At 42.4% G+C, this 26,020-nt stretch overlaps 1 protein-coding gene across 2 annotated transcripts in view; it reads left to right on the top strand.

The window, feature by feature from the left end:
- Window positions 1–26,020, top strand: part of tmem117 (transmembrane protein 117) — a 49,007-nt gene that overhangs the window by 16,987 nt on the left and 6,000 nt on the right. For both annotated transcript variants that reach the window (XM_030426874.1, XM_030426875.1), the window contains exons 3-6: window positions 4,525–4,657; window positions 16,897–16,996; window positions 20,734–20,831; window positions 23,149–23,308. In XM_030426874.1, coding sequence (XP_030282734.1) covers window positions 4,525–4,657; window positions 16,897–16,996; window positions 20,734–20,831; window positions 23,149–23,308 — 491 coding nt within the window. The remainder of the gene's footprint in view (window positions 1–4,524; window positions 4,658–16,896; window positions 16,997–20,733; window positions 20,832–23,148; window positions 23,309–26,020) is intronic.

Raw genomic sequence — 26,020 nt, forward strand, 5'->3', positions numbered from 1 at the left:
CACTCCCCCTCTCTCTCTCCGTGTTTCCTGTCATATCTTCAGCTGTACTGTCAATAAAGCCATAAAAGGCCAAAAAAAAAAAAAAAAAAAAAAAAAAAATGCTTTTTACTCTGATGAAGCTACAGTAACAACAGTTATCCAATAAATGTACAGGAGTAAATATGACAATACTTCAGTAAATGTGCTCAATTACATTCCATCAATGAATAAAACGAAACAAACAAGGATGAAATCATCATAATTGAAATAATACTAGTGATAGCATGCAAATTAAATGTATTGTATTCAAGGGAGATTTGTTTCAGTACATGTGTATGGGAGAGAAGAGAGAAAAAAATAGTAATGGAGATAAATGTATTGCTCTGAAGCTATTGCGTGGGAGTGATTGATACTAAAATAGCAGCAGTGGCTGCTCAGTGTGGTCATGAGTTTGAACAGAAGTGGGCTGTTGAGGCTATAGAATTGGCTACATTACATCTCCAGAAAATAATTCCCCAAAATGTTGCCACAGAAGCAGAAAATCCTGTCAACCTGCACAGAATTTAAGAATATTTGATACACATGACACAAGAGGACACAGCTGGATAGGGCTCGTGTAAAGAAAGACACAGCACGAGAAACATTTTGTACAGTGTTCTGGTTTTCACAGAAACTGCAGTTCATGAAGTGGATGTTATGTCATCTACCTGCTGGTCAGCTCTCTGGCTTGTGTCCGTTTATCACCACTAGATGGAGACACAGCTTCATATTTGATCTCCATGAGGAAAAGACACGATGAGAGGTGAAAATGACCTCAGCCCAAACACAACATCATAAACAGTGTTGGAGAAATTATACTGTCAACACTTTAAATTAGTATTCTAATGTCATTGCATTGTTTAGATTTATACAGCAGTTTGGTCCTTGTGAATGGCTCCATGTTTGCCATGTGAGTAAATGAGAGTAAGAGGACATATAACAAGTGTCTCCCTCCTGTCTCCCTGTGTTTCTGTGGCTGCCGATGTCCATGTGAGTTGTTGTTGTTGTCCCCTGCTGGGCTGAGCCTGGCGGCAGACAGTGCTCATGAATCACCCCTTGTCGGGGTCCTCTACTGTCGGGAGGTGCAGTGACTCAAACAGCTTGCCTGAATAGTCTTGAATCACCCTCTAGTTAAATCCTGCCCATATAGGCGGCGAGAGGGCGGCCGTGCTCGCTGGCGCGGCGTGCTGCTTTAAAAGTCAGATCTGCCGATACACACTGTGCTCCTACATCTAAGCCAGGGCTCATTGGCACTGGAGGCAATTAAGTTCACCCATGCAAGTCAATTCAATTATGCATCTGTGATGAGCCCTGAAATACCACAGAGTGAAACGTATGGTGTGGCCTCACACTAGGCTACTTTGCTTAAAAAAAAAAGAAAAAGTGAAGGTTAACTGGTATACTTACTGTTGATATAAAGGGAATGTTCAAGTTTATATCCTGTTCTGCGGCGCTCACAATAAGTTAACCAAAGTTTAAGCTATCATTGCAGCTCTTTTGTTTACTACGATGTTCAAGCGATTTTCTGCAAGATGTCTTCATTCATTATAACTCCACTTACACTCAACAAAGATCCTCTTCTCTCTATAGGAATCTAAACATCTTTGTTTTTATGTGTGCAGTGTTCAAAAAACTAGAAGTGAGCAAGCTGAGATTGAACAGCATGTAAAACTATTGGAGAATAAACCAGCCAGGCTGTAATGGGAAAATAAATGGAGCATTCTGCTTTGCTGTCGTTCTGGCTCCGTGCGTGCGTGTGGGCGCGTGCGTGTGTGCACGGACACAATGAGCTCTCGGAGGAGCTGTAACTCAAAGGATGCTGACTGAGCTGGAGGAGAGAAAAACAAAGAGTTGTTCCTGGGTAGATGGCCGCTTCTGGCACCGGATCACAGCTTGCAGAGCCGAAGCTGAGGGAGAGCCTTGAAGTGTGTGTGTGTGTGTGTGTGTGTGTGTGTGTGTGTGTGTGTGTGTGTGTGTGTAAAGAAGTGGAAATGAAGGTGTAAAGCTAAGATTACTTCTAGAGGATTTCTCAATTAAGAATCAATTAAGTAACCTTGAAGCAGTTGATGGTTCGGGCTCTCAGCATGAGGACGGTAATTTGTGATGTACCGTTCAAGTTTCTTGGCGTTAAAGGCTAAATCCACCTATTTTACACATTGAAGTGTGTTAACAGGTCTTGAGGGGTACTGCTGTATATGTGAAAAAAAATAGGAAAGCTTTTTGTCGCTCAAGAGGAAGCTTATCTGCTGAATGACATAACAGCCATAGCCTAACTATTTGATTAGGAAATGCCCTCATTCCAAACAATCCAAAGTTCAACTGGAGAACACAACTCCTGAATCCGACATACAAACTCTGGCGGAGTTGTTGTAACCACAAAAACAGTTGGGTCACAGAGTTAAGTGTTTTTACTTCACAAATAAAATTTGAGTTTTGTCAGCGACATGCGGGGAGCACAACAACTCGACAACAAATGAGTTTAATTTCAACCTGTTATCATGTTAATTACAGAATTAACATTAATCAGTGACAGCTGGTACGACCTGCTGCCTCCACCATTTGTCATTTGGACTGGAAATAACAAAGATCAGCACCGGCTAAAAATGACAAGTTGCCGCCTGAATGGCTTGTTCTGCTCTCCCTGTTTTATAAGAAAGATAACAGATAACCGTTACTGTTTATTTTGTGGTAGATTAAAACAAGCTTCACATTGTTTTTCTCTTCACTGTAGAGGGTAGTTATAGGCGTCTTCATCACCTCCTTCCTTCTACATTATAGGCCAACAAGGCTAACAGAAATTAGCCATGTGGCGCTTTTGAATGTTTCTGTCAGTCCCATTATATTCGCCTTTCAGGTCCGTGGGTCAAATGAAATGAAGCTATTGGGTGCGTTATAGGAGACGAAGAATCGACTCTTTTTGAATCTTGACCCAAGTCAGGATATCTCAGCCTCTGCTGCTCAAATGCAGGCCTTTCTTTTACATATGTCTGCTGTGAGTTCTCCAACTCTACTGCAATACTCACAGGTTGAAGAACTCTGATTTTATTTTATTTATTCTATTCGCAAATCCTATTTCTCCCAGGCCTGCGTGATGTTGGTAGTAACAGTCTCCCAAAATATACAAAGCACATTGCCTCTGTTACACAAGCAGAGTGAGCGGTAGATCAAGGACTCTGACAGCAGATTACTTTATACACACCTAATTACATCACATGTTTTTTACCCACATCTCTGTTTATATTGAACTTATGTAATGCTTTTATCATCCCACTCCAACCAGACATTCTGAGCCCTGAATTAAAGGTCTAAATGTTTTTTTCTGTTTGTCATTAAGAGCAGCCAGGATAAAAATTTCTCCCTCAATATATTTATAGTGAGACAAAGGGGAGCTAAAAGCTCAGACTGCGGTCTTTTCAAGGTACAACAACAAGCTAATGGTCGTGTAATAAATATCGTTGTGTTCGTGAGCTCCACTGAGGGCTGCCACCAAAACGACAAGCTCGTGTGATTGTGTGTTCTGCACAGAACAGTGTGTATCCAAATCCAATGTCATGCTCTGCCAGAGAGATATTTCTCCATAATTTGATTCCAAGCCGGGACTGTATAAAAAAAACCACATCACAGGTCACAAACGTTTGAATAATTTCACTAATGCAGGAATCACATCATGAAACAAAAGGGAGCATCATTCCACTGACAGCATGTCATACAGATGCGTGAAATGATGTCTGTGTAGTGTATTTTCTGTTGGGATTAATGATGAAATATTATGATGGTGTGTTAGGGCAAGCATTAGTAAAAAAAAACAAATATAAGGAGCTAAGGAGGGGGTAAAATACAAGAAAAACAACAGAATTTCACGATGAATGTTGTGTACTTGCCAGTTAAAATCTAACTAGTCAGGACCAAACTACCCGAATCGACTCTATCGACTTGTATTTTGCAATCTGACTCATGAATGAGGAAATATTCACAATCACCATAGCGCCACAGGCGTCCAGAAATCCTGTCAATTGCGTTGTAGTTCCTGGATCGTCTCATCCAAATCAGTATGTTTTCTTCTGGGCAGGCTGAATTCAGGATCTTCAACATCCCAGTTCTCATGATGATATACTGAGAGCACATCACATCTTTTTTTTCTGCAATTTTATGACTTTATTATGTCAGAAATTTAGATTTTTTTTCTTGGAATGTCACCTCCCTCCTTCGGCTCTGTAACATATATTTCTTTTCGAATACAATGGCTGTAATACGCTGTCACAGAATTGCAATTGGTGTCAGGGAAAGACAATTACTTCAGTGCCGCGCAAGTGACACCTCAAAGTGGTCTTTAATCTTGATTTCATCACCTAAAGGGCACATGTCTGACAGGGTAGGACATTATTGATCTGTGTGATTTAATTTATTTACTTTCATCTCCATTTCCATGGCCCACACGTGACAGCAGGTTGACATGCTGTTTGAACCCCGCCACTGACAGCCGTGTCCTTGTCGTGCTCCCTTTAGGTCGATACCTGCGCCTGAAAATGTTCCGCGAGGATCATGGCTCCTGGATGACCATGTTCTTCAGCGCCATCCTCTTCCTCTTCATCTTCTCACACATCTACAACCTTTTCCTGCTGATGGCTGGGAGCATGAAGTAAGCCATTCAATCTCTCTCTCTCTCACTCACACTACCCCCTCTTCCTTCATTCTCTGCTCCCCATTTGTTAGAGCCACTGTATGTTCCCCTTTGGCTGCCGTGATTGATCTAAACGTCTCGCCTGAACAGAGACTCGATGCCGGTCTGATTAATCAGCACAGACTTTAAATCACAGGTAAGGGCAGGCAAGGGGATGGTGGTTAATCCTGAAAGATCACCTCCAGCCCCTGCACTTATTCTCCCATGATCCTGACTTATTTTTTTTGACACCTCTCTGGACGAAAACCAAGATGTTTCTTTAGTTTTTTTATTTTTGCCACGTCTCGCTCAGACGGTGCCTTGGTTTTTTCGCTGCTGTTGTCCCGGCTTACCTGCTGAGAAACAAGCGTGCACGGCAGAGCTTGACATCCACACATCAAGCCAGTGAGAGGAATCCGTTTATGCATTTGCAATGTGTCTGTCTCGAGGAAGGAAAACATGCCCTTGAAGCCAGCCAGCCAGACACGAGGTCGCCGAGAGGTAATTTACCATTTTGTTTGTTTGGAGCTGTAAAAAAAAAAAAAAAAAAAACAGCATGGCAGGTGTCTGTTCAGGTACAAGCTGTCAAAAGGGAGGCCAGGACTGTAATGGGATCTGTCCTTACAGCGCTGCTTTTCCATATTAACACCAAGCATCAACTATCCATAAGGCACAGGCAGATGAAGGCTATTAGCTAGCAGGCAAGGTGTTGTGTTTTCCTACGGCCAGAGGGATGAGTTTGTATAATCAGCCCATCTGTCACTCCGGCCAGCACGGTGACATCGGCATCCATCTTGTCCCGCTCTCTCTCTGGTTGGCCGAGAAAAAAGGAAGCGAGCGACTGAGCGGAGAGAGGGGCAGGTCCGCCGAGAGGATGAATGCTGCTTGCTCAGGGAAAAGTTCCATTTGCAGTCGCACTGAGTGCATCTGTCACAGAGAGGATTCCTTTATACTGGCTCTCATTTTCAGCCCTTGAAATGTCAAGAAAAGGGGGGCTCCTTTTTTTTTTTTTTTTTTTAGTCCTGCCAGTGCATGTTTTTAACTGTCAGGATTGTTTCACGAGATGACACTCTGGGGGAAAATAATGAGACACTCAGGCATTTTGAGAGACGTAATATGTAATTTATATCCTTCTTGGAAAGTCGCACGTTCCCTGCTCATATTAGCCGCATCAGTTGTCCCGGATATAAAACCACCACAACAGCCTATTAAGCAATTAAACGGGCTGGAACGTCACTAGGACCCATTTGCTTTGGATGTTTTGTTAAGCGGCATGTTGTAAAGCTCTCCTCGCAAAGACAGATGGTGCTGTTGTAAAGCGAGTGAACCCGCCGCTGCCAAGACACCTGGTCTTTTTCTGCACCCCCATCCATCCCTCCTTCCCTCCCTCCGTCCCTCCCTCCTGTCCCTCTTCCCCACTTGTTTTCTTCCTGCTCCAGCACTGTGTCCACCGAGGACCCGGGCCCTGCCAAAAACCATTAGCGTTCGCATCTCTGTTCAAGACTGACATGTAAGAACAATGTTCACACTCTGCCAGGACGCCCCCTCAGAAGACGGGGGCTTCCGGGGGCTGTGATAGCATGAATGCAGCAGAGTGAGCAATAAGGTGATGGAGGCTGAGGCGGGGAGGGGGCGGGGGGGCCTTCTGTGCTGGGGTGGGGGAGCTCTTCGGCCCTGATGATGCAGTGAAACTTAAGTCTTTTGATCTGTGTCCAAACCCTATTTGCATCGCCCAGCCATCACTACTCCAACCATCGCCTCACCCCGCGGCGAGGCTGCACAATGGGAAAAGTAAAACATCTCTCTGTGGCTGCAGCTGCCCCTCTGTGGGAATGAATGGTGTTTTTCCCTTTTTTATTTATACTGAATGAACAAGCCCCCGTGAGGTATTATTACTGCCAAGGGTTTTTAAAGGGTAGGTATTTTGGCACGGCTTAGCCGGCTTTGACATCCAGCCGTGATGGTGCACTGCAGGGGATGCTCTCTTCTGGTGGCGAGTCAGGGGCGTCCCACACATACCAACCGCATATTGTTCACGTCTCGCACCTCGCTCAAGTTAGCCGAGACATGTGTATGTGTGGGAAGAGTGCGTGTGTGTGTGTTTGTGTATGGGTTATGTGTGTGGCGAGGTAGGCAGAGGCAGGGAAGCGGGGGGGGGGAGGGTATGGCGTCTGTCTCCCTGCTGTCTCCCTGACCTGATGCCGTGCGCCGCCCGTGCCCTTCGCTCATTAATATGCTTTAATTTTCTTTGACCTTTCAGTCGCTCTCGAGCTTGATTTAATTAAAACTTGCGATACATCCTACGAGGAGAGAGGATAAACTGTGACATCGGGACAGTAAACAATCACCGATAAGAGATTGTGTATCTCTTTTTGGGTGACAAGTATTTATTCATGATTAGTCATATAAAATGGATTCAAAGCTATTATCTGTCAGCCGAAAGAGATTGTCCAGACGCCGCAATCTTACACATGTCCAACAGCGCGGCAGCCAATGTTTAAACAGCCCACTTCCAGGTCAACAGCTATCAACCTGTTACCTGGCTCATATCACATGGGAGGGAGGGGAAAAAAAAAAAAAAAAAGAGAGCCTGTCTATCGGGGGCTCCCAGGGAGCTGTAATCCACACTTGTTACCAAACCCTCACATCTGGGCTATTTGCATTTTAATGTAACTGTCAGATTAGGAGGGGGGCTGTTTGTGTGAAACCACGGGAGTGTGACCGCCCAGGGAGTTTGACGGACTTCATGAATGTTCTGTCACGCTGCACAATCCCACTCCCGCCATCTTACGGCGCCATTACCATCTGAAATCAGCCCCTAATTAGACGGTGTTATTTAATTAAGACGGCCCAATGCGTGGCGTACACATTAATCATGACTAATTTAGGGGAAGGGGGTGGTAAAGTATGTGAAGGTGGAGGGAGGGAGGGAGGGCGTGTGTGGGCATCTAATAGCGGGTTGGAATAGAACAGGTACAGTGAAATGACTTCAATTTTTACTGTGTATGTCACCAAGTGAAGAAATGGATGGATGTGAGCAAGGGAAGTTTGGAGGAGCGGGCTGCAGTTGGTGGATCTGTTTGATGGAAGCAGGGAGGGGATGGATGTGGCATTTGACTACAGCGATACACTGAGCGGGATTAGACCCCATCATATGAGGGTATTTGTCTTTGTTTACCATGATCCTTTGTGCTGAGTGCATGCTAGTCCCCCTTGTCTGTCTGTTTGCTTGTCTGGCTCTAAGCTGGGGTAATACCATGGACAAGTGGATTTAAAAAGGCTAAATAAATAGCATGTTGCGGTATGTAGATGCCTCCTGTTGCATGCAGGCACACGTGGGACTCGCTGCTGCCAACGTACAGCAGCGCATTTCACAGTTTTTCACAGTTTCTCCTCTGATTTGGCCTTTAAATATGACTGGAATTTGTAACTAAAACTGCCTGTATTAGATACAAACTCCAGTTCAAGTTTGAAATCAAAGGTTGTGTTGATGTTTTTCTTCTCTTGCTCAATATCTGCTGTTTAAACATGGGTAAAAGAAAACAAATGTTGTGCCTTAGTTTTGCCTTATTTACATTTGAATTAGTTTTAATCCCCAATAGAAGAAGAATTAACTGATTAAAACTCCCATTTATTTCACATCCCCACTGTGCTTTATGACAAGTGAAAATACCGTTGTAAGCCTTCAATTTTTGAATTTGTTCAACACTCCTTAAAAGTGTAAGTGACCTGAGATCATTACTGAACCATAACGGTGCAATTGGGCTGTAAATATTTTAGGAACCCATTTTTCTTGGGGCCAGTGCTCAGTGATTAGGCTTAATAGGTTTAAACTGATTGTTAAATTACCAGAGTTTCAAACATACTTAAACAATACTTATATTAAAAAGAAAAAAAAAACAGATACCAGATACATCTTTTCACAGGAACCAGAACGACCTAAGAACACAAATTAGGGTGATTTTTTTTTCTTGCTTTTTAAAAACAAAACAGCCTGCACGCAGAACTGGTGCAGGACTATCATCACTGTGAACGCATACCAACATATTAATGTCTGCGCATGCTTGGGTTGAAAATCCGATTGTAGATCTCTTTTGTTACGACTGACTGCAGATGTATCATTTAAATAATGTGGTTTAGAAGAAGTATGGAAAATAAATGAAAGGATTTATTAGCTGATATTCTGTGATCCAATGCCTAGACACACCTCCTATTCGTATTTTTGAAGTTATAAGAAAAGCTTTCTCAAAGCCACCGTCACTAATCAGGCCCAACATAACAACCACTCAAAAGTGAAGTGAATAATACCGATCATCTCTTTACAATGCAGTACCCTTCTGAGAAACCTTGGCTCCTGGAATTCATGCGGATGCCAGTTTGACACGCACCGTCGGCCCAAATGCTGTTGCAGATCGAGCACAACCTCTTCATGGCAACAGTTCTCCCAGACAGCAGTCTGAAATCTGAAGAATATCATTTGCAAATAGCAGCTCTAAGACGGGGCGCTTATTGAATGTGGCAAACATCAGAAACACGACCCTCTTTCAGCTGGACTGCAGAGTTGACAGCGCCTCCTCAATTCTTGGCTGATGAGCTGAGCTCTCTGTATTCTTTATGACTGCAGACATTAGCTTCAGGTAAAAAAAAAACAATGGCTAAGGTGTAGGGGTGGCAAAAATAATTGATTCTTAGATGAATCGCGATTCGGACGTGGATGATTCTGAATCGATTCACAAATGTCAAAAATCGATTTTCTACATGTTAATTGACAACTTGATGTTGACGGAACGCAAGAGGCGGATCTCAGAAGTGCGGAAGTGCAGCGCCCGGCAGTTGACGGCATGCACACAACAAAAAACATGGGATGTGTCGTGAATGTCTGTACTCACAAACAACTCATGGGTGGAACGTCTGGGGCATTTGTTCACGCCGAGCGGCTCGAGAGCAGTGTGGAGGCCGCTGTTGGCTGTTAGCTGTTGGCTGTTGGCTGTTAGCTGTTGGCTGTGGCGTTGAGTGTGCAGCGTCCAGGTTAACTTGCGACACCTGTAACTAACTATCGGTATTTCTGTCATTCCGCCGTGCGTTCAAATGGTTACTTAAAGCCATTGTTGCCAGCCGCATACATCGTTATTAAGCTGAATCCAAGTCGATGTGAAAACTGTACACTGTCAAACAGCCCACACAGTATATTGAAATCCAGCCCGAACTCAGCGTGGGGTCAGTCAGCTGTTGCAAAGTGTGAGCCGTCCAGATCAACCTGTGATACAAACACCTGTATCGACCGTCGACCAGCTGCAGCTGTATTAATGTACTACATGTATGCTGCTACAGGAACACTTTTCTTTTCCTTTTGGTTCTTTGCAAAGCTGGATGTTTGCTAGCAAATGTAACCTTCCAGTTGACTTGCCACATTTCTTTCATTTGTTTTATTAATTAAATATATTGGAAGTAAATTAAGTATGGGTCACAAATACTTTGCTCTGAAAGTACCAAGTAGTCACACAGTGAGAAAAAGTAGGAAATGATTAGCAAACTCAGATTAAATTTATTGATTTTTTTAAAAATCGTGCATGGAAATGTACATAAAAAACTTGCCGCATCGAGAATCGATTTAGAATCGAATTGTTGACCTCTGAATCGGCATCGAATCGTGAGGTGCCAAGAGATTCCCACTCCTACTAAGGTGGTTCATAATTGTTGTGGTGCAGAAGTGTCACAGTGTTTCTCGTCCAGCTCGTCAAAAATTCAACATGTGCCCACGTGATGTCATAACACGACAACACCAAAATACCACGCTAGAAACTGTCATAAACAATTTTACTATTAAGACTTTGACATAGAAACGGATGCTGTTTATAAATCGCAGTAAATATCTTCTAGTTGAGACTAATTGATCTATCTTTGCCTTCCTCACTCTGCTGCTCTCCTACTCACACACACCCACACCAACTTTCTAAGCATATCTCCTGCCGTCTTCACACTCCTACACATGGACATTACGTTGGCTTCTCAAAAAATGACTCATTATGCATTTAACAAGTGTCTAGTTAGTGTAAAGTGTCTCCCTCTAAAGTCATTTTCTCTGCTCTCAGAATATCTTTGAAACACACCGAGCTATATGAAGCAGTGAGGTCATTTCCTCTCTGGTTTTATTATGCTGCTGTTTTCTGGGTCAGAGGGGAGGCGCGTCGGCGATGGCTACAGCCCTCCACATACGTCACTGTCACATAAAGAGAACCAGCCACAGCTGTAAATAATAAACATCAAAACCTTAACAGCTGTGTGTGTCCGCTGGGGATACATAATACATGTATTATACTATATATGGGTGTAAGTGTGTGTGTACGTGTAGATTGAAAATGGCAAGGGGTTCTGTAGCAGGACAGATGGATCGTCCGTGTATCTATGTGTGTGTGTTTGTGCCACGCAGCCACACCATGACATTGAATATCTGATAATAATTCAGTGCTGTTGTTCACGTTCCCCTGTTGCATTAACTGATTACAGTTCTGTGGCCAATTTTTCGACAAAAAAAAAAATTGTGAGGCATGTTTTGACATTTCCAAATACCACACACAGTGAAGCAGGCGAGCGACTAAAAAATTAAACTTTCAGTCAAACATTTTTCATGTTTTAGGAGCCATTAGTGTTCGTGCCAGTTGTCTCAAAAGATGTATTTTTATGTCTGTTGTTGTTGTTGTTGTTGTTGTTGTTGTTGGGTTTTCTGAAACTAGCAGTGCCACACAACTAAAAAGAACAGGAGATGTGTGTGTAGATCATCATTAAATTGGTCATCGTCACATTGTTTCTTTATGAACTCCTGCGTTCCTAAAAATGAGAATGCACCTGCAAACTTGACACAGATCGAGGTCAAGGTAGATGTATTTGGTCAACTATAAAAACTTGGTCAACTCCTGTTCCCCTCCACCTCCAATAAAGGTTTGAACCACAATTGATACCTATCCTATAGCTAGTGGGTGTTATTGTAGCCATGATGCTGAAGGTTCCCTTAACCCTTAGATTGGAAATCCGGTCATATTCATAACATTTTATCTAGTTAAATACATTTTTTTGTATTATTCATCTGCAGAGCTTGTAGAAAAGTGCAGTCCTTAAAAACATTATTGATTATTATTGATGATTGGGGACGTTTTTTACAGAAGGTATCCAGCATATTGTACTACCCTAATGCTAGCTGTTAGGTTTAGCAATTCTAGCTAGCCAACATTTGTGCTTTTAGCAATAGCGACATCGGTGTCAGCGACGTAAGATACAATAAACCAGCAACCACGTGAGTGCCAGATGATTCAAACTACAACAGTTGTGATGACGATTCTTTTTAATCAGGATCATTAATATAGATTGCAACTTTTTTTTCTAATTTTGGAATGAAACTCAGACTATAGTCAGACTTGACATAGCCTATGAAGTTCTCCTTTTGCAACAGTAAATCACAATAATGCAATGAACATAGTAATTTTTAGGCACAAGCTCTTCATTGACCATGCATCAGCTATCACTCAGGTTAAAATGTTGACAATAAGCCACCCGAGCAAGAGCCTTGTGAAGTTATTAATTCGATCAACATAGCGGTTTAGGCTGTTGCTCTATCTGTTTGTGATCTGCAGGTAAATGAGGTTGTGTGAAGTTTTGAAACAGAAGTAACAGGATATTAACACCACACTCTATAATTTCGCCTAAATAGTAGATTGTGGACGCCTTCGATATCGATCAAGATCTAAAATCTTTAAACCCCCCACTCCTTTCCCTAACACCCACCAAGTCATCGTTGTTCCTGAACCTTAACCAAATAAAACCTAATCCTTGTTAATCTGATTTATTTTCCAATAATGATCAGCTACAGTTTGTCAGATCAGAAGACGCAGTTAATTTAAAATTTGACTTGTTGTGGATACCATTGTGCATATAAATGGCCTCAGTCATAAGGTACACGAGACCTGGTTTAGGAGCCTTCTATCCTCATGGGAAGTGGACAGGGGGAATGAAGAGCCTGATACAGTGCTGGTCAGGATGTGTCACCCGATGGTATTCACTCCTACTACTGAGCCATGGGAATGATAAGAACTAAAAGGACTCAATCTCCAGCCAGTTCAGTTTAATACAATGTGTGGGCTGATTGTGTGCTGGGTGATGAATCGAGATTGAAGTTTTAAGTTGCCTTGGGAGATGGTACAGTGATAGTGACGAGAGTATGCATTGACAGCTTTATGCTCCCTGGTAACTGCTGCTGCTCAGCGTTGTATACTGTAAATACGACATAAGGTACTGTAGTGCACAGCGGGGGGAGACGGGCAATGCATTTCAATGCGAGCGAGCCAAGGTCGCAATTTAATGTTCTGAATGAGCCGAGCCTTTTACAGGGCAGGAGAGGTCACTCAGTTGCCACGGTCGCTAAATCACCGGCGGTCTGACAGATAAAACAAGTTTATAAAACCCGGCGTGAAGGCAAACACGTCCAAGTGGACAGTGAAAGAATTAATGGGATTCGGGGTATATGATGAGTCAGAGTAGTGAAAGCTCTCTCAGCATGCCATTTTATAACCTTAATTATCAGTGCTCCTGCGGGCCTTGAAAATCCTTGAGTTGGGACTTAGATAAAAATAAAACTAAACCATAAATTTTTTTTCTTTAAATTGATGAATATATGAAGTTGTAGACACTGCTTGGTTTAAGGCGAAATGGTTTTTGGCACCATAATGCAGTGAGGCTTGTTGATCAAATGGGCTTTTATAAGTAAGGATGTATTTAAAAACGTCTTTGCAGGGGTCAATCACTCCGTTACAAAGACTCCTCTTTAATAATGAAACTGCATGGCTTTATTTACACACAGTACTTGAACATGTGAAGGAGAAATCTGCCTCATTTTTGTATTAACACATTTATCTAGCACTGGGGGATGAGACTGAAATCATTGTTTCAATTTTTAATGAGCTTTGAAATGTCATGATAAGGCAAATGTATGCAAAGCCACATCAAACTGATCTTTAATACAATGAACCATGTGCCACTATGGGGCATTATAAAAGATGAAACCCTTGCCAGGTGTTTAACACAAATCAGTCATTTACAATCAGTAAGTAATTATATAGTTTTTTGATTACTACAAATGTGCATGAAATCATTAATTATGTTGTAAAATAAGACCATGACACGATCACATCTTTCAATTAAACGATACACCAGACTATCGACTTAATGACACGCTGACAATTTTGATAACAAGGATTTTTTTTTTTTTTTTTTAGCTTTTCCCTGTTTTAGTAATAGTGTTAATTGAATTGGAGCTGGAACAATTAGTTAGTTAATTGATTCGTTTTTCGGCAGGAATTTTAATGGCGATTACTTTGATAGTAGGCAAATGTTTTTAGTTACCCTTTAAGTAAGAGGGCCAAACAAACACTGGTTACAGCTTCCTAAATGTGGAGATTTGCAGCTAATATTATATGGAATTTAACCTTTTTTTTCCTCCACCAAAAATGATTATAAAATGGTCTATGGTTGCATCCCTGAACTTTATATCTTTTGGTTTTAGACTGTTGGTCAGTATAATTTCAAGACATCACCTTGGAGGAAATTGTAATTAGGCGTCTTTATCTAATTAACTAAATGGTATCTATACAGCATTATCAAGAAACATTCTAATGCACAGTGAATGATCCATTTTATGTTTAAAAAAATCAAAAGTTCACTTTGACTGCAGCGATAGATCGATGAATTGTGATGTGAACTGGAGCAGCGATAGCAGAACAAAGAGGAGCTCCATCAGAAACTCAAGCCTCATAAGAAATACAATACCAGACAAATACCACAGTATCAACTACAATTTATAGCATCACACAAACTAAATCACTATGATTCTTAGCAACAAAGAAAAAAGTAAAATAGCAGTGATCTTGCTGCTTTAATGCAACAGTTAAAAAGCCTTTTTCACTGCTTAATGTCAAACAGGAGCAACGTCCAAACTCCTAACTGTGTAACTCTTTACCCTCTGTAGCGCAAAATTGTAATTTCTTGCATGCAATGGAACAAGACTTTGAAAGGCATTGAAATGTCCTTGAATATTATGTCTGAACAAGTGTGGGAAACCTGATAACATTCCACAGAGGGTCAGAGCTGGCTGAGCCGGCCTTGCTGGCACCGACACTGCCACTGGCTCTGCGATTAAGCCATGGGAGCCATTTTGGGGTTGATTATTCATGGTGCTACTGTACTGATGTTCCACTACACTGAATTCTCTCATTAGGTCATCCGGCTCTAAAGGCCATTAAATTTTCAGTCAGCATGAATAAGTCAGAGAGTTCTGGCTCTGATCATGCAGTGCAAAGAGTCCCCAAACTCATCATAGGTGCCCTGCAAAAAAAAAAAAAAAAAGAAGGAAAAAAAAAGCCTCTCTTTCAGCACAGGGGTAACATTTGCTCAATTAAATATGTGAGAGGGGCAGGGGTTGGCGGCAGGGTAGTGTTTTTAGATTTAAAGGCTAGCATGTGGTGCCAGACAGCATTTCCAGAAGTATCGATCAGAGTTTTGCTGTGGGTAAATGACTCCCAATGGGATCTCCTTGGTAACTGGAGCTGTGCCAAACCTCTGAATGTCTAACTGACTTAATGCAGATATAAATCGCCATTCCAATCAAGGCTGTTTTATTTGCAGGGCTTGAGCGAGGCAATACGTCACCTGCGCTAGTGCACATTTTCGTCAATAAAACCCTGTCAAATCTGTTGAATGCATGCTACATTGATGACACGTGATTTATAATGTTTCCTTCCAGGGAAGGATATTTCTCACACAATTGCAGTGAACATGTAGTTGAAGCCGGTTGGCTTTTTGGGTCACTGGTTTGCCGCGATTACTCATCGCACTCAAATGGCTATGAGAGTTCATTAAGCTTTTCAGATCTAGACATCTATGCATGATGTGAAAAGGCACGAGCAATTAGCATTAATTAAAATTGAACACCTATTAAACTTGCTACCTTAGCTAATAGCCTAAAAGGATTACCCACTGCTTTCTAACAAATTGTTTAGACTTGTTTGACCACGACTCATTTACGAAATTAGATAGAACTCTTAAGTGCATTCATTTAAAACATGAAATGGAGATTAAAGATCAAGCAGAAAGGGAATATGCATATATAAGAAAAAGGGAAGGTTGTAGGCCAGATTTTCCAGAGCACTCTGCGCAATAGAAAAACATTTTTACTGGTGTTTGCTCGTGGCCAGAAAATGACCGGGGGAAAACAAAGACGAATGGAGCCATTGACTTCAAATACGACCCCTTGAAAGCACAGCCAGAGCCCTATCCATCGCCATCTATTATATTCATGAGTGTGACCTGTGGGGGGGTGAGAGGGGGCTCCAGGGGGGGAGGTGATGGGCGCCCACCTGCTCCACTCAGCGTCTAAGACACTGGCTGCCAGGAGATCAAACAGGCCCCCTCGCTCCCCTCTGTTCTCCTCCTCTCTTCCCGGCACAAGTCCCATATAGGAGGCGACTGACCCACTTTTCCTCCCTCCCTGTGCCATTACCTGGAGAAAACACTGATGTGGTTTGTGTGTGTTGGGTGGGCGGGTGGGTTTTTGCGGTGCTGAACAAAAGCTTCTCATCTTCAGTTACTGTAAAGAGATGAAGGCGTAACTAGAACTCCAAAGAACGCATGTCATTTCTTATCAGATACTATTGCATGCAAGATTGTTTCTCTAATGGCGTGTCATGGCCTAGCCAATGTTTTGCCTCCGTGCTGCTGCAGCTGATATTAACTGAGCTCGCTCAGATCGAGCGCGTTAAATGGGGCGATCTCACTGGGACGGCCGTGTTGATTTGAAACCAACTAGACACAAGACAAATTTGCCAAACAAATGGATAATTTGCCAAACGCCACAGGACTGAATGCCAGTGGTGGTGCTGCATAAATTCCTCTGCGCTGGCGTAAATTGTTTACAATCCTCGGGGCTTCATGGAAGGTAGAGCCATCGCTCATTGTTTTCCCAGAATTAGATTGATATTGATTGACTCTGACAGCTAGCATCATGATACTTAACGTCACTGGCCATTTTCTCTTTCACCCTGCACCGACTCTCCCTCCGTCGGTTCCATTTGTGAGTCGTCTTCCCGCCTTACTTTTTCCACCGGTCTTTACTGCCCTCATAACATATACTACATTTTTTATGTCCTCCTCAAACTGGTGTTCTTTCCTTGCAGGCCTCACATGGTGACAGAGTACATGGGCATCAGGAATGAGAGCTTCATGAAGATTGCTGCTGTGGGAACGTGGATGGGAGACTTTGTCACTGCTTGGATGGTGAGAATGCAATGCTTATGTATCCTTAACTTTAGATAAGTCTGCGCTTACTTTATGAAAGGAAAGATTACATTTTTCACTGAAGTCAAACACTTACATTTTTATCCAACCGTTTTAGGCATATTTGCGGCTTGGTTCACTGACATGCCGATACTCACCGTCTCCAGAAGATGAATCCATTGATTTTGTCATCCAGTGCCAACAGGACAAAAGTCCAGCAGCTGTATTTGAGTAAAGTGTTTGTTTTGTTTAAAAAATAGCATGCTAAATTAACTCAGTTTATAGCCTAAACTGCAGTTTGAAATGGGCAAAATATGACTTTAATCAGCAAATAAAAGAATGATAGAAAAATATTTTAGTAAGATTAGGAGTGTGAGCAGATATATGTTCCTAGCTGGCCCTGACAAAAGAGTATTGAGGTTCAATACCCAGCCTGAGGTAAATGTAAGCATGTTAAAGGTGCTATATGTAAGAAAGTGATTTCAAAACATTTTCAGCAGATTGTGAAGAAATAAAAGTTTTGACGCTACGTCAAAGACGTCCATATTTTGCAGTTAACATGCTAACCAGCTAATCCCGGGTTTGAAACCACACTTTCTCCCAGTCGTCAAAAGCTCCCCTGATAGTCCGGCTAGCTGCATGGCTAACTGAGCTAACAAGCTAACAGTAGCTACAGTCACGGATGTTTAAACGAACAGAGTTAGCTGCAGGTTGCAGTAACTGTGGTGACATGCCGCTCCTATTTGTAGGGAGTATGAATTCAAGATGACCAGTTCTTATGTATTGCACCTTTAACATCCCCTAACGAAAAAATGTTTCATGCAAAATGTCAGCGAGTTAAAATACAGTAACACATATAGTTACTTTAGCCAATAACTAACCGTAGCTAGCTAAATGTACTTACACTTCTGGGTATTTTAGCATTCAGCTTAATGTGAACTTAGCGTTATGCCGAGGAAAGTTAGGCTTAGGTCTGATAATACAGAGCCAGGCTGGAGACGATAAATTAGAGATTACGTTTTGGGGCCAAAGACCAGTGGATACATCCTTTTGAATTAGCTAATTAGCAACAATGGCATTCAGGCCAAAATGCATATTCTTTGCCCCTTGGTGGTAAACATACAGGAACAATAACAATTTATTCATGCAGTTCTCATTTCCTGTGCATAAAAAGCATTTTAACCGGGTATCACATGAGGCCACTTTTTGGATAACAAGTCTTCATTTAAGCAGATTAAAATCTATAGAAGATACACAGAGTAGCCGTTCTCCTCACAAACGCAACTAATTTCTAGGTCAGGTGTGTCCTGAACCAAGAGGCTGTTATTATCCTTACACCCAAAGCCCTTTGTGCAGATCCAGTCCAGTCTGCTACGAAAACCCTAAGAGTAACATGCAGTTTGATCCAAGAAGGGTCAGAGGAAACAATGAATGCGCAGGGAGGGACAGAGTATACTGGAGGAGAAACCTTCCCCTGTTCATTTGTCAACATAAAGTGAGGAGGAGAGCTCCAGCGGGAGTGGACTACCTGCGGTGGGAGGAGTGGGGCGCTGACACCGGCATGCACACAGCTGAGACAACTTGACAAGCTCCCTCACCGGTCACATTAGTATTCTACAGTACATACTGCAGAGAAAGAGAGAGCGGGTGGAAGGAGAGGCAGGAGAAGGGGCGGGAGGAGGAGGAGGAGGAGGGGATGGAGGGAGGTAGGGAGCAAGAAACAGAGGTGAAGGGGAAAGGGAAATGTAAGAAGTCTGGGCCGGATGGGAGGCGAGGGTAAGCGGCGAGTGAGAAGGTGAATCAGGGAGAGGGTGAGAAAGTTAGGCCAAGGCAAAGTGCTGATTCTAGAAATTACCCACAAGGTTTTTTTTTACATTGGATTAATTCAACAAGGCACTTTGAAGATGACCTCTGTGTCTCCTCCGCGTGGCAGATTAACAGTGCGTCTTTGCTTGATGCATGAACAGGACGCGTCTTTTTTGCAATGCTGCAATGCCAGAAACATCTCACAGACTGCCGGACTCAAAGTCCTCCAACCAACGCGAGCTACAGTATCTGCAGTGAGGCGCTTTATTGACAAATTGACCTTGGCTCTGCAGCGGCTCCACACAAAGAATATAGTGGGGATTTTCTTATACTCGGGGAAATAAAACCACTCTCTGATACAGCTCCGCATCCGTGTGAGAAAATCTACCGTTTGATTAGTTTTAATGGCATTAAGGGTGACACTGTGAACACATTATCACCATCTCATGCTGGCAGGGGAAGGACGGGTACAACCACAACATTAATAATGAAACAAGCCAGCATTTATTGAAGGCATCTCAATGGTTAGCTCAGAATCAATAATATTAAATTGCAGCTGGAGTTTTACCCAATAACAGTTCATTAATATTTCAATGTGAATTAGCACTTTGTCACACTAGTCACGTCTGTAGCCATTTAGCATTATGGAGCATATGTATGATGACAAATCAAAATGTATCGATGGACCTCAAGGTGGATTGTTGCTTCTTTGCTGATTCACATCCAAAACCTTTCACCCATATGTGATTGTTGAACATGTAACTTGGGCGTTGATCTGCTACCATAACAGCTTCCTGCAGGATTTCTCCCGAACCTTTGCTCACATATGGTCTATAGAGCATTAGAGAGGTCGTGCAATGATGTTGGGCGATAAGCCCCGGCTTACAGCCGACACTCCGGTACATCCTAAAGGTTTTTGGAATGGGGTTGAGGTCAAGACAGGCCAATTTAGCTCCTCCACACCAAACTGGCTAAACTATTTCTTTTTGTACCTCACTTTGTGCAACAGACACATTGTCATGTTGAGACAGAAAAGGGTCTTCACTCCAAATTCTAAGCGCAATATTGTCAGAATTAAGGGCTGAGCGATCAGCATCTATGATATGAGATAGCATATTGTCTTAAATTTCTAATATTGCTATGTTGCAATGTGGCATGTTGTCTTTTCCTGTTTTTGAATGCTGCATTACAGTCAAGTGATATCATTTTCTATTTGTTCTGATACTTGATACCAACTTAATCATTATATCCACATTATTGATGATTATTTATCAAAAATAATGTGTTGTTAAACAGTTTGTGAAAGTACCAATAGTCATCACTATAATATAGTCTGATAATCATCATTGGGGTATTCAGTCAAAGATATTATGATGTTTGATGTTGTCGTCTAGATTTTCATGGTGCTTTTTAGAAGATTTCAAAATATCGAGATATATTGTAATATAGCTTAAAAATATCTTGCTATAGCAATATATGCAGTAGCTCTATTATTTCCCTCAAAGTAATATTCAAGGAAATATCCTTTGTCATTTGTGCAGGTCGTTTTTGCCCAGAATTAGATAAGAAGGACTAAAGCTTTAGCTTAGCTTAGCACCAAGACTAAGAGATTCCCAGGCAAAAGTTTATCCTCTGAATCGCACCAATTGAATATGTTTCATCCTGTTTGTACAAAAGCAAAAGACTTCCAGGCAGTTTCTTTACCTGGGCAAAAGATAGTCTAACATCAACCACAACTTAGGTTTTTGCACAGATCATACAAAAGAAATGCGACCTGTTAGTTAATGAGCCTTACATGTGCTGAAAGGCATATTTTCTTACTTTTGGACACAGCCAGGCAAGTCTTTAGCCCCTATTTTTAGTCTAAACCTCATTTTCATTGACTCTTCATGAGTGATGAAGCAGTTTTATATCCACTCTTCTCTCTGCAGGTGACAGATATGATGCTGCAGGACCAACACTACCCAGACTGGGGCATAGCCGCCAGAAGGTTCTGGAAACAAGGCAACAACAGGATCGTTCTCTTCTGGTATATTGTCTTCTTCCCCCTAAGATAAACTGTGTATCTGTGACTGCACGTTAAGATTTGATACCAGTGTCTTTATCTACTAGCAGACTAAATGCATTATCTATTCCTACAAGGCTGTTGAGATGTGTGTGTGTGTGTGTGCGTGTGTGTGCGTGTGTGTGTGTGTGTGTGTGTGTGTGTGTGTGTGTGTGTGTGTGTGTGTGTGTGTGTGTGTGTGTGTGTGTGCGCATGCATATGTGGTCTCTCCCACCCATTGCAGGGTTACATGCAGTCAATAACTGTGTTAATCTTCCCTCACTCAGTGTCAGCACCTTTAATTAGAAGAACAGGGTGAAAATCAATGGACACAGCAAGGTTGCGGGGCAAACCACGGCCCTGCCTCTAATTCTCGCGCCACATGCTCTGACCTTTAAATAACTGCTAAACAAATGCTGCAAACCATGTCTGATACGCCCATTACTCGATGGCCAAGTAGAACCGTCCCTGTTTAGACGCGTTACACCACCCGCGCACGGTCCCCGCAGAGTTCATTCACCAATCTGGCTCAGCGCTGTCAGTCAAATGCGACATGTGGCGGTTCATTTGAGGGTCATGGCAAGAAGCGAAGGACACGTGATGAGGAGGACGCGGTTGAAACAATTGGACGTCTGTTTGACATGTGCACACGAGAGCCTGAGGCAAACTTCAAAGACAGTTTCAACATTTTCCTTTTTGCAAAATTGATTCACCTGCGATTAGAATGCAGGCGGACAAATTGTTCTGTGACTTTTTCTGCAGCCCTTCATTCTATTGATGGATGCCCCGACTCGCACTGTCACAATCGATGCCGGGTTTGACAAGCCATCGTTTGAAATTCAGAGCTTGAAATATGATTGATAAATGTGTTGCTGGATACATTCAGTCAATACGCGCTGAAGGGTCGTGGCAAATTGTGAAGGACGGTGCCAAAAGTCGGTAATGCGGAGGAAAGAGAATGCCACGGTGGAATAATAGAAACCCTCAAATTGTATCTCCCTAACAGTCGAAATGGGATGTGAGCTGGCATTCACTATCTGCAATGCAGCCAGCCGATGTGTGGTGTGAGAATGCACACAACGACACAGCAATCACTGGGTGACATTGAGACAAAATAGACAGAGGAGAATAATGCTAGCCTTTGTCACTGTGCCTCTCTTCAGAAGGCTGAGACGTTTTCTTTTTACAGTAAACAGCGAGCGCAGAATTCACAGCAACGTGACGTAAACACAATTCAGAGAGTGTGAAAGAGCGCAGAAAAGAAACACAGCAATCACTGCGTGCAGGTAAATGAAATATTTTGGCTCGTGTTAAATATGGAAATGCATGGAAATGTGTATGCAGCAGGGGATGGATTGCATTGTCTCTGCACCCACAAACAAACAGACAGTTTTTCCCTCCATGCACATTCATCTTCCTGGAAGCTTTACCCGCTGCCATTTTTCAAATGCAGGTAAAATTGTTGTTCAATACACTATTGACTGAACGAAAAAGAGAAACCGAACAGTACTTGACTCATCTTTTCTTACGTTTAACGAAGGTGAGAAAGTGGAGCCATTTGTCTTCCAACATTTACAATATTAACTGTGTCCTTCATCTTGGTTGAAACATTTAAATTGCATTCAAACTTTTTTTTTCAAGGTCTTTTTAAGTGTGTGTCATAAAGATTTTTCTTCTCTCCTTTCTTTTCCCTTCTCTTTGCTCCTTTTCTATCCCTTCCTCTGCTTTCGTCTCTCCTCTTTCTCTTCTTTCCTTTCCTCCTTCCCTTCCCCTCTGCTTCCTTTTTTATCATTTTTCCGTCGTCTCCTTTCTCTTTCCTTCCCATCCTCTCTTCTCTGTCTTCTTTATCATTGCCCTTTCTTCTCCTCCCTTCTGCTTCTTTTATTTTTCTCCTATCATCTCCCTTTTCCTTTTTTCCTATTCTTACATCCTTTTCCTGCCATCTTATCTCTTTCCCTGTCTTTCCATGGCCCCTTCCTGTCACTCATCTCCCTCCTTTTCCTTCCTTCCATTCCTTCCTCCCTCTCCCATCTCTGTTGTTCCTCTCATCTCTTTTACTTCCTTCCTTTAAACCTCTCCTCCCCACTGCTTGACTCTTTCATTTTTCTCTTTTGCTCTCTTGTCCTCTCCATTCCTCCTTTTTTCTTCCCTACTGATATTATCTCCTCCTTCCTTCCTTCCTTCCTTTCTTTTTCCTTCCTTTTCCTTCTATCCTCTTCCTCCTTTACTCTTCTCTAATTTCTAATATCTCCCTCCTTTATTTTCCACCTCTTCTCTCCTCTCCTCTCCTCTCCTCCTGCAGGACAGTGCTCATATCACTGACGTCAGTCGTGGTTTTGGTCATCAGCACTGACTGGATCAGCTGGGACAACCTGAACCGAGGCTTCCTGCCCAGCGACGAGGTCTCCAGAGCCTTCCTGGCCTCCTTCATTTTGGTCTTCGACCTTCTCATTGTCATGCAGGTAGACTGCTCCCCTGTGGCCAATTTAAAAAAAAAAAAAAAAAACGAAAGAAAAAAAGAGGGAGCTGGGACGTCTCTTGGCTTACTCTGCTAGCCATCTTTCCAACAAACCCCCCTCCTCCCTTCCCTCTCCTCCCTCTCTATTCATCAATGGGACACTGCGGCACAGAGCAGCGAGAGAGGTGTTTGATCACTCTCAGTTGGCGTGGACACGAGCGCATGCACACAAACCCACAAATATATAGATATACAAACTGTTGTTTACTCCTTTACTTCATCTCTTTTTCTCATTCCCTCCATCCCTCTATCCCAGACCTCAGCCATGAACTCAGCCTTTTCCTCCCTTACTCCCCTGTGAGCCTAGTTTATTTTCTTTAATGATGACTCACAAGATTGGAGTTTTTTTTTTTTTGTTTTTTTTCCCCCACCCAATGTCCTCCGTCCCACAGGAGAGTGTACATCAATAAAGCCTGTGTCAGTGGCTCATGAATATGCAAATGTGTTTGTCTGGGCTAAAAAAACCACAGTAGTGTGGTGAGGAGAAGGAGAGTGGGAGAAGGCGTCCTCTTTTTCTTTTTTTTTTCTTTTATTATACGCCACTAGCCAGGAGCCAGAGCTGCGGGCCAATCATATATGTGGTTTGACTGCAAGCCTAATTCAACACGGCTCCCTCCAAATGCTTAATGAACATATTTCACCGGGCCCTGTTGGTGGAAATTAGCGGACACGTTGCAAGACTAATATTGGGTATCTCCTAAATATACGTTTTCGGCTCTGTTGATTATGCTAATTACTAAGAGCTCAATTGCACGGAAGAGCATTCTCCGGTGCTACAAACACACCGCAGCACAGAAACCTGGCAAGGACACCCTTATAATTCTCAGGGTAATCTGTATTAAAACAACCGTACCACTAAAAGTGATTCATAGACTTATTTATTGAAACGATTCATTATTTAGGGGACGACTCTTGGCTGCTCTTGGCCAGTAATTACTTCACACTGTGTTGTTTTTCTCATTCATTTGCCTGATTATTGTAATTATGCAGATATATAGAAGCAGCTTAGCCTACAGTGCGCGAACATTCCCTCACATAGATGCACATAGACGTTTTGCTGAGGCCAGGCTTTTTTTAGCCGCCTTAAACAAAACAAAAAAAAGCCTCAGTCCTGATTTGACACGAAGGCCACAATCCCTATTTTGACATCTCCGTTAAACACCCCCTAGCCGGACTCTCCGGACCCGTGACTCCCCTCTCTCCTTTTAACTCGGCAGTATATCATTCCCATCTCGCATGGATTTGTTTACGACGAGTCCTTCTCATTTTCTGCATAGTGTACAGCAAGTGCGTTTACTACGGTAATTTATGAGTGGAGTAAGCCGTTACATGGCCCAAACTCTTGGCAGCCGTCGCTACGTTCCACCAGTCAATAAAGATTCATCCGCCACCGCCCTCCCAACAGCTTCATTCACCTCCAGCCAAGGGTGTCACGGTTAATCGCTTACCTCCATGAGAAAAGATGGCTGTTGTTGTTCTCAAACTAATTAATGCCCCAATGAATGACCTGTCTGGATTTGCCTTCTAGCTGAGTTTTTGTGGGGTTTTTTTCATACTTTTTGTATAATTGTGCTGTTCCTATGCACATCCCAGCTGAACGTTAGAGATCTATGTCCTCTGTGTATATGCACATACTGTATACATTTACATATGTGGATGATATGCTGATGCACCCTGCCTGTTTACTCCTTTTATGTGGTAGAGACTCATTATTTTGTGGCAGGGAGGGAGCATGACTTAAATGCCATGCCTGTTAGTGCTATAGCAACAGATACCGCAGCTACGGAAGAGGAGCGCAGGACTTAATTAATATCCAGGGGGCCATCACCAAGCTGTTAGGCTGTTCATAGATATTGGCATGGGGGACTCTGGATCACATGAGGATAAAGTGAATGCAGACATGTGGTAATGCGGTGCAGCAAGGGGGTCTCTGCAAATTACAGGAACCGAGGGGGAAATGCAATCTAAAAATGAAAACATTGTGAAATTATGTGTGGCTTGTTTTATTTTATTTTTCTTCTTCTTTTTGTAATAGAGATGGCGAATGCTAATTTGCGAGATGATTAAGTCCAAAGACACGTTTTTAAAAACACTTCAATTTTCTCTGCCATCCATCTCTGTGTGCGACTTTCAGTAGTTTAATTTGTCTTTGCCATTCTAATTACCTGCTGTCATAATGTTAAACTGGCAACAGACATGTTTTCTGCTTCATCGTGCCATTATGAAGTAAATGTTGACTGCACAATGTAATGAATGTAGAATAATGAAACCGTCAATGTTTTCATCGGTTCCCTGCAAACCTCGCTATCACTCCACACTTTTGTCTGCCACGCGGTCACTCAGGCAAAGGAAGGTTAAATAACTGCGATCCATTTCTATTATGGACTAAATGATTGAATAAACTCACATTTTTTCCTGCGTTGTTGAGATTTTCGACTGTGAGGAAAAACTGAAATGACCCAGTAACCAAGTAACTACTGATGGGTGCATGACATGAAGACATTATTGAATACAAAGACTGTATATTTGCACCTCTAATGGCTGCAAGGAGAAATCTATAGTGTGTATTTTTAACAGTCAGATAAAGCAATTTATCGCAGATTTTTTTTGTTTTTGTTGTAGTCTTCTCCAGATGTTACAAAGAGACCGAAATTGC

Source organism: Sparus aurata, chromosome 8 (assembly GCF_900880675.1).
Source record: "Sparus aurata chromosome 8, fSpaAur1.1, whole genome shotgun sequence".
Taxonomy (NCBI): Eukaryota; Metazoa; Chordata; class Actinopteri; order Spariformes; family Sparidae; genus Sparus; species Sparus aurata.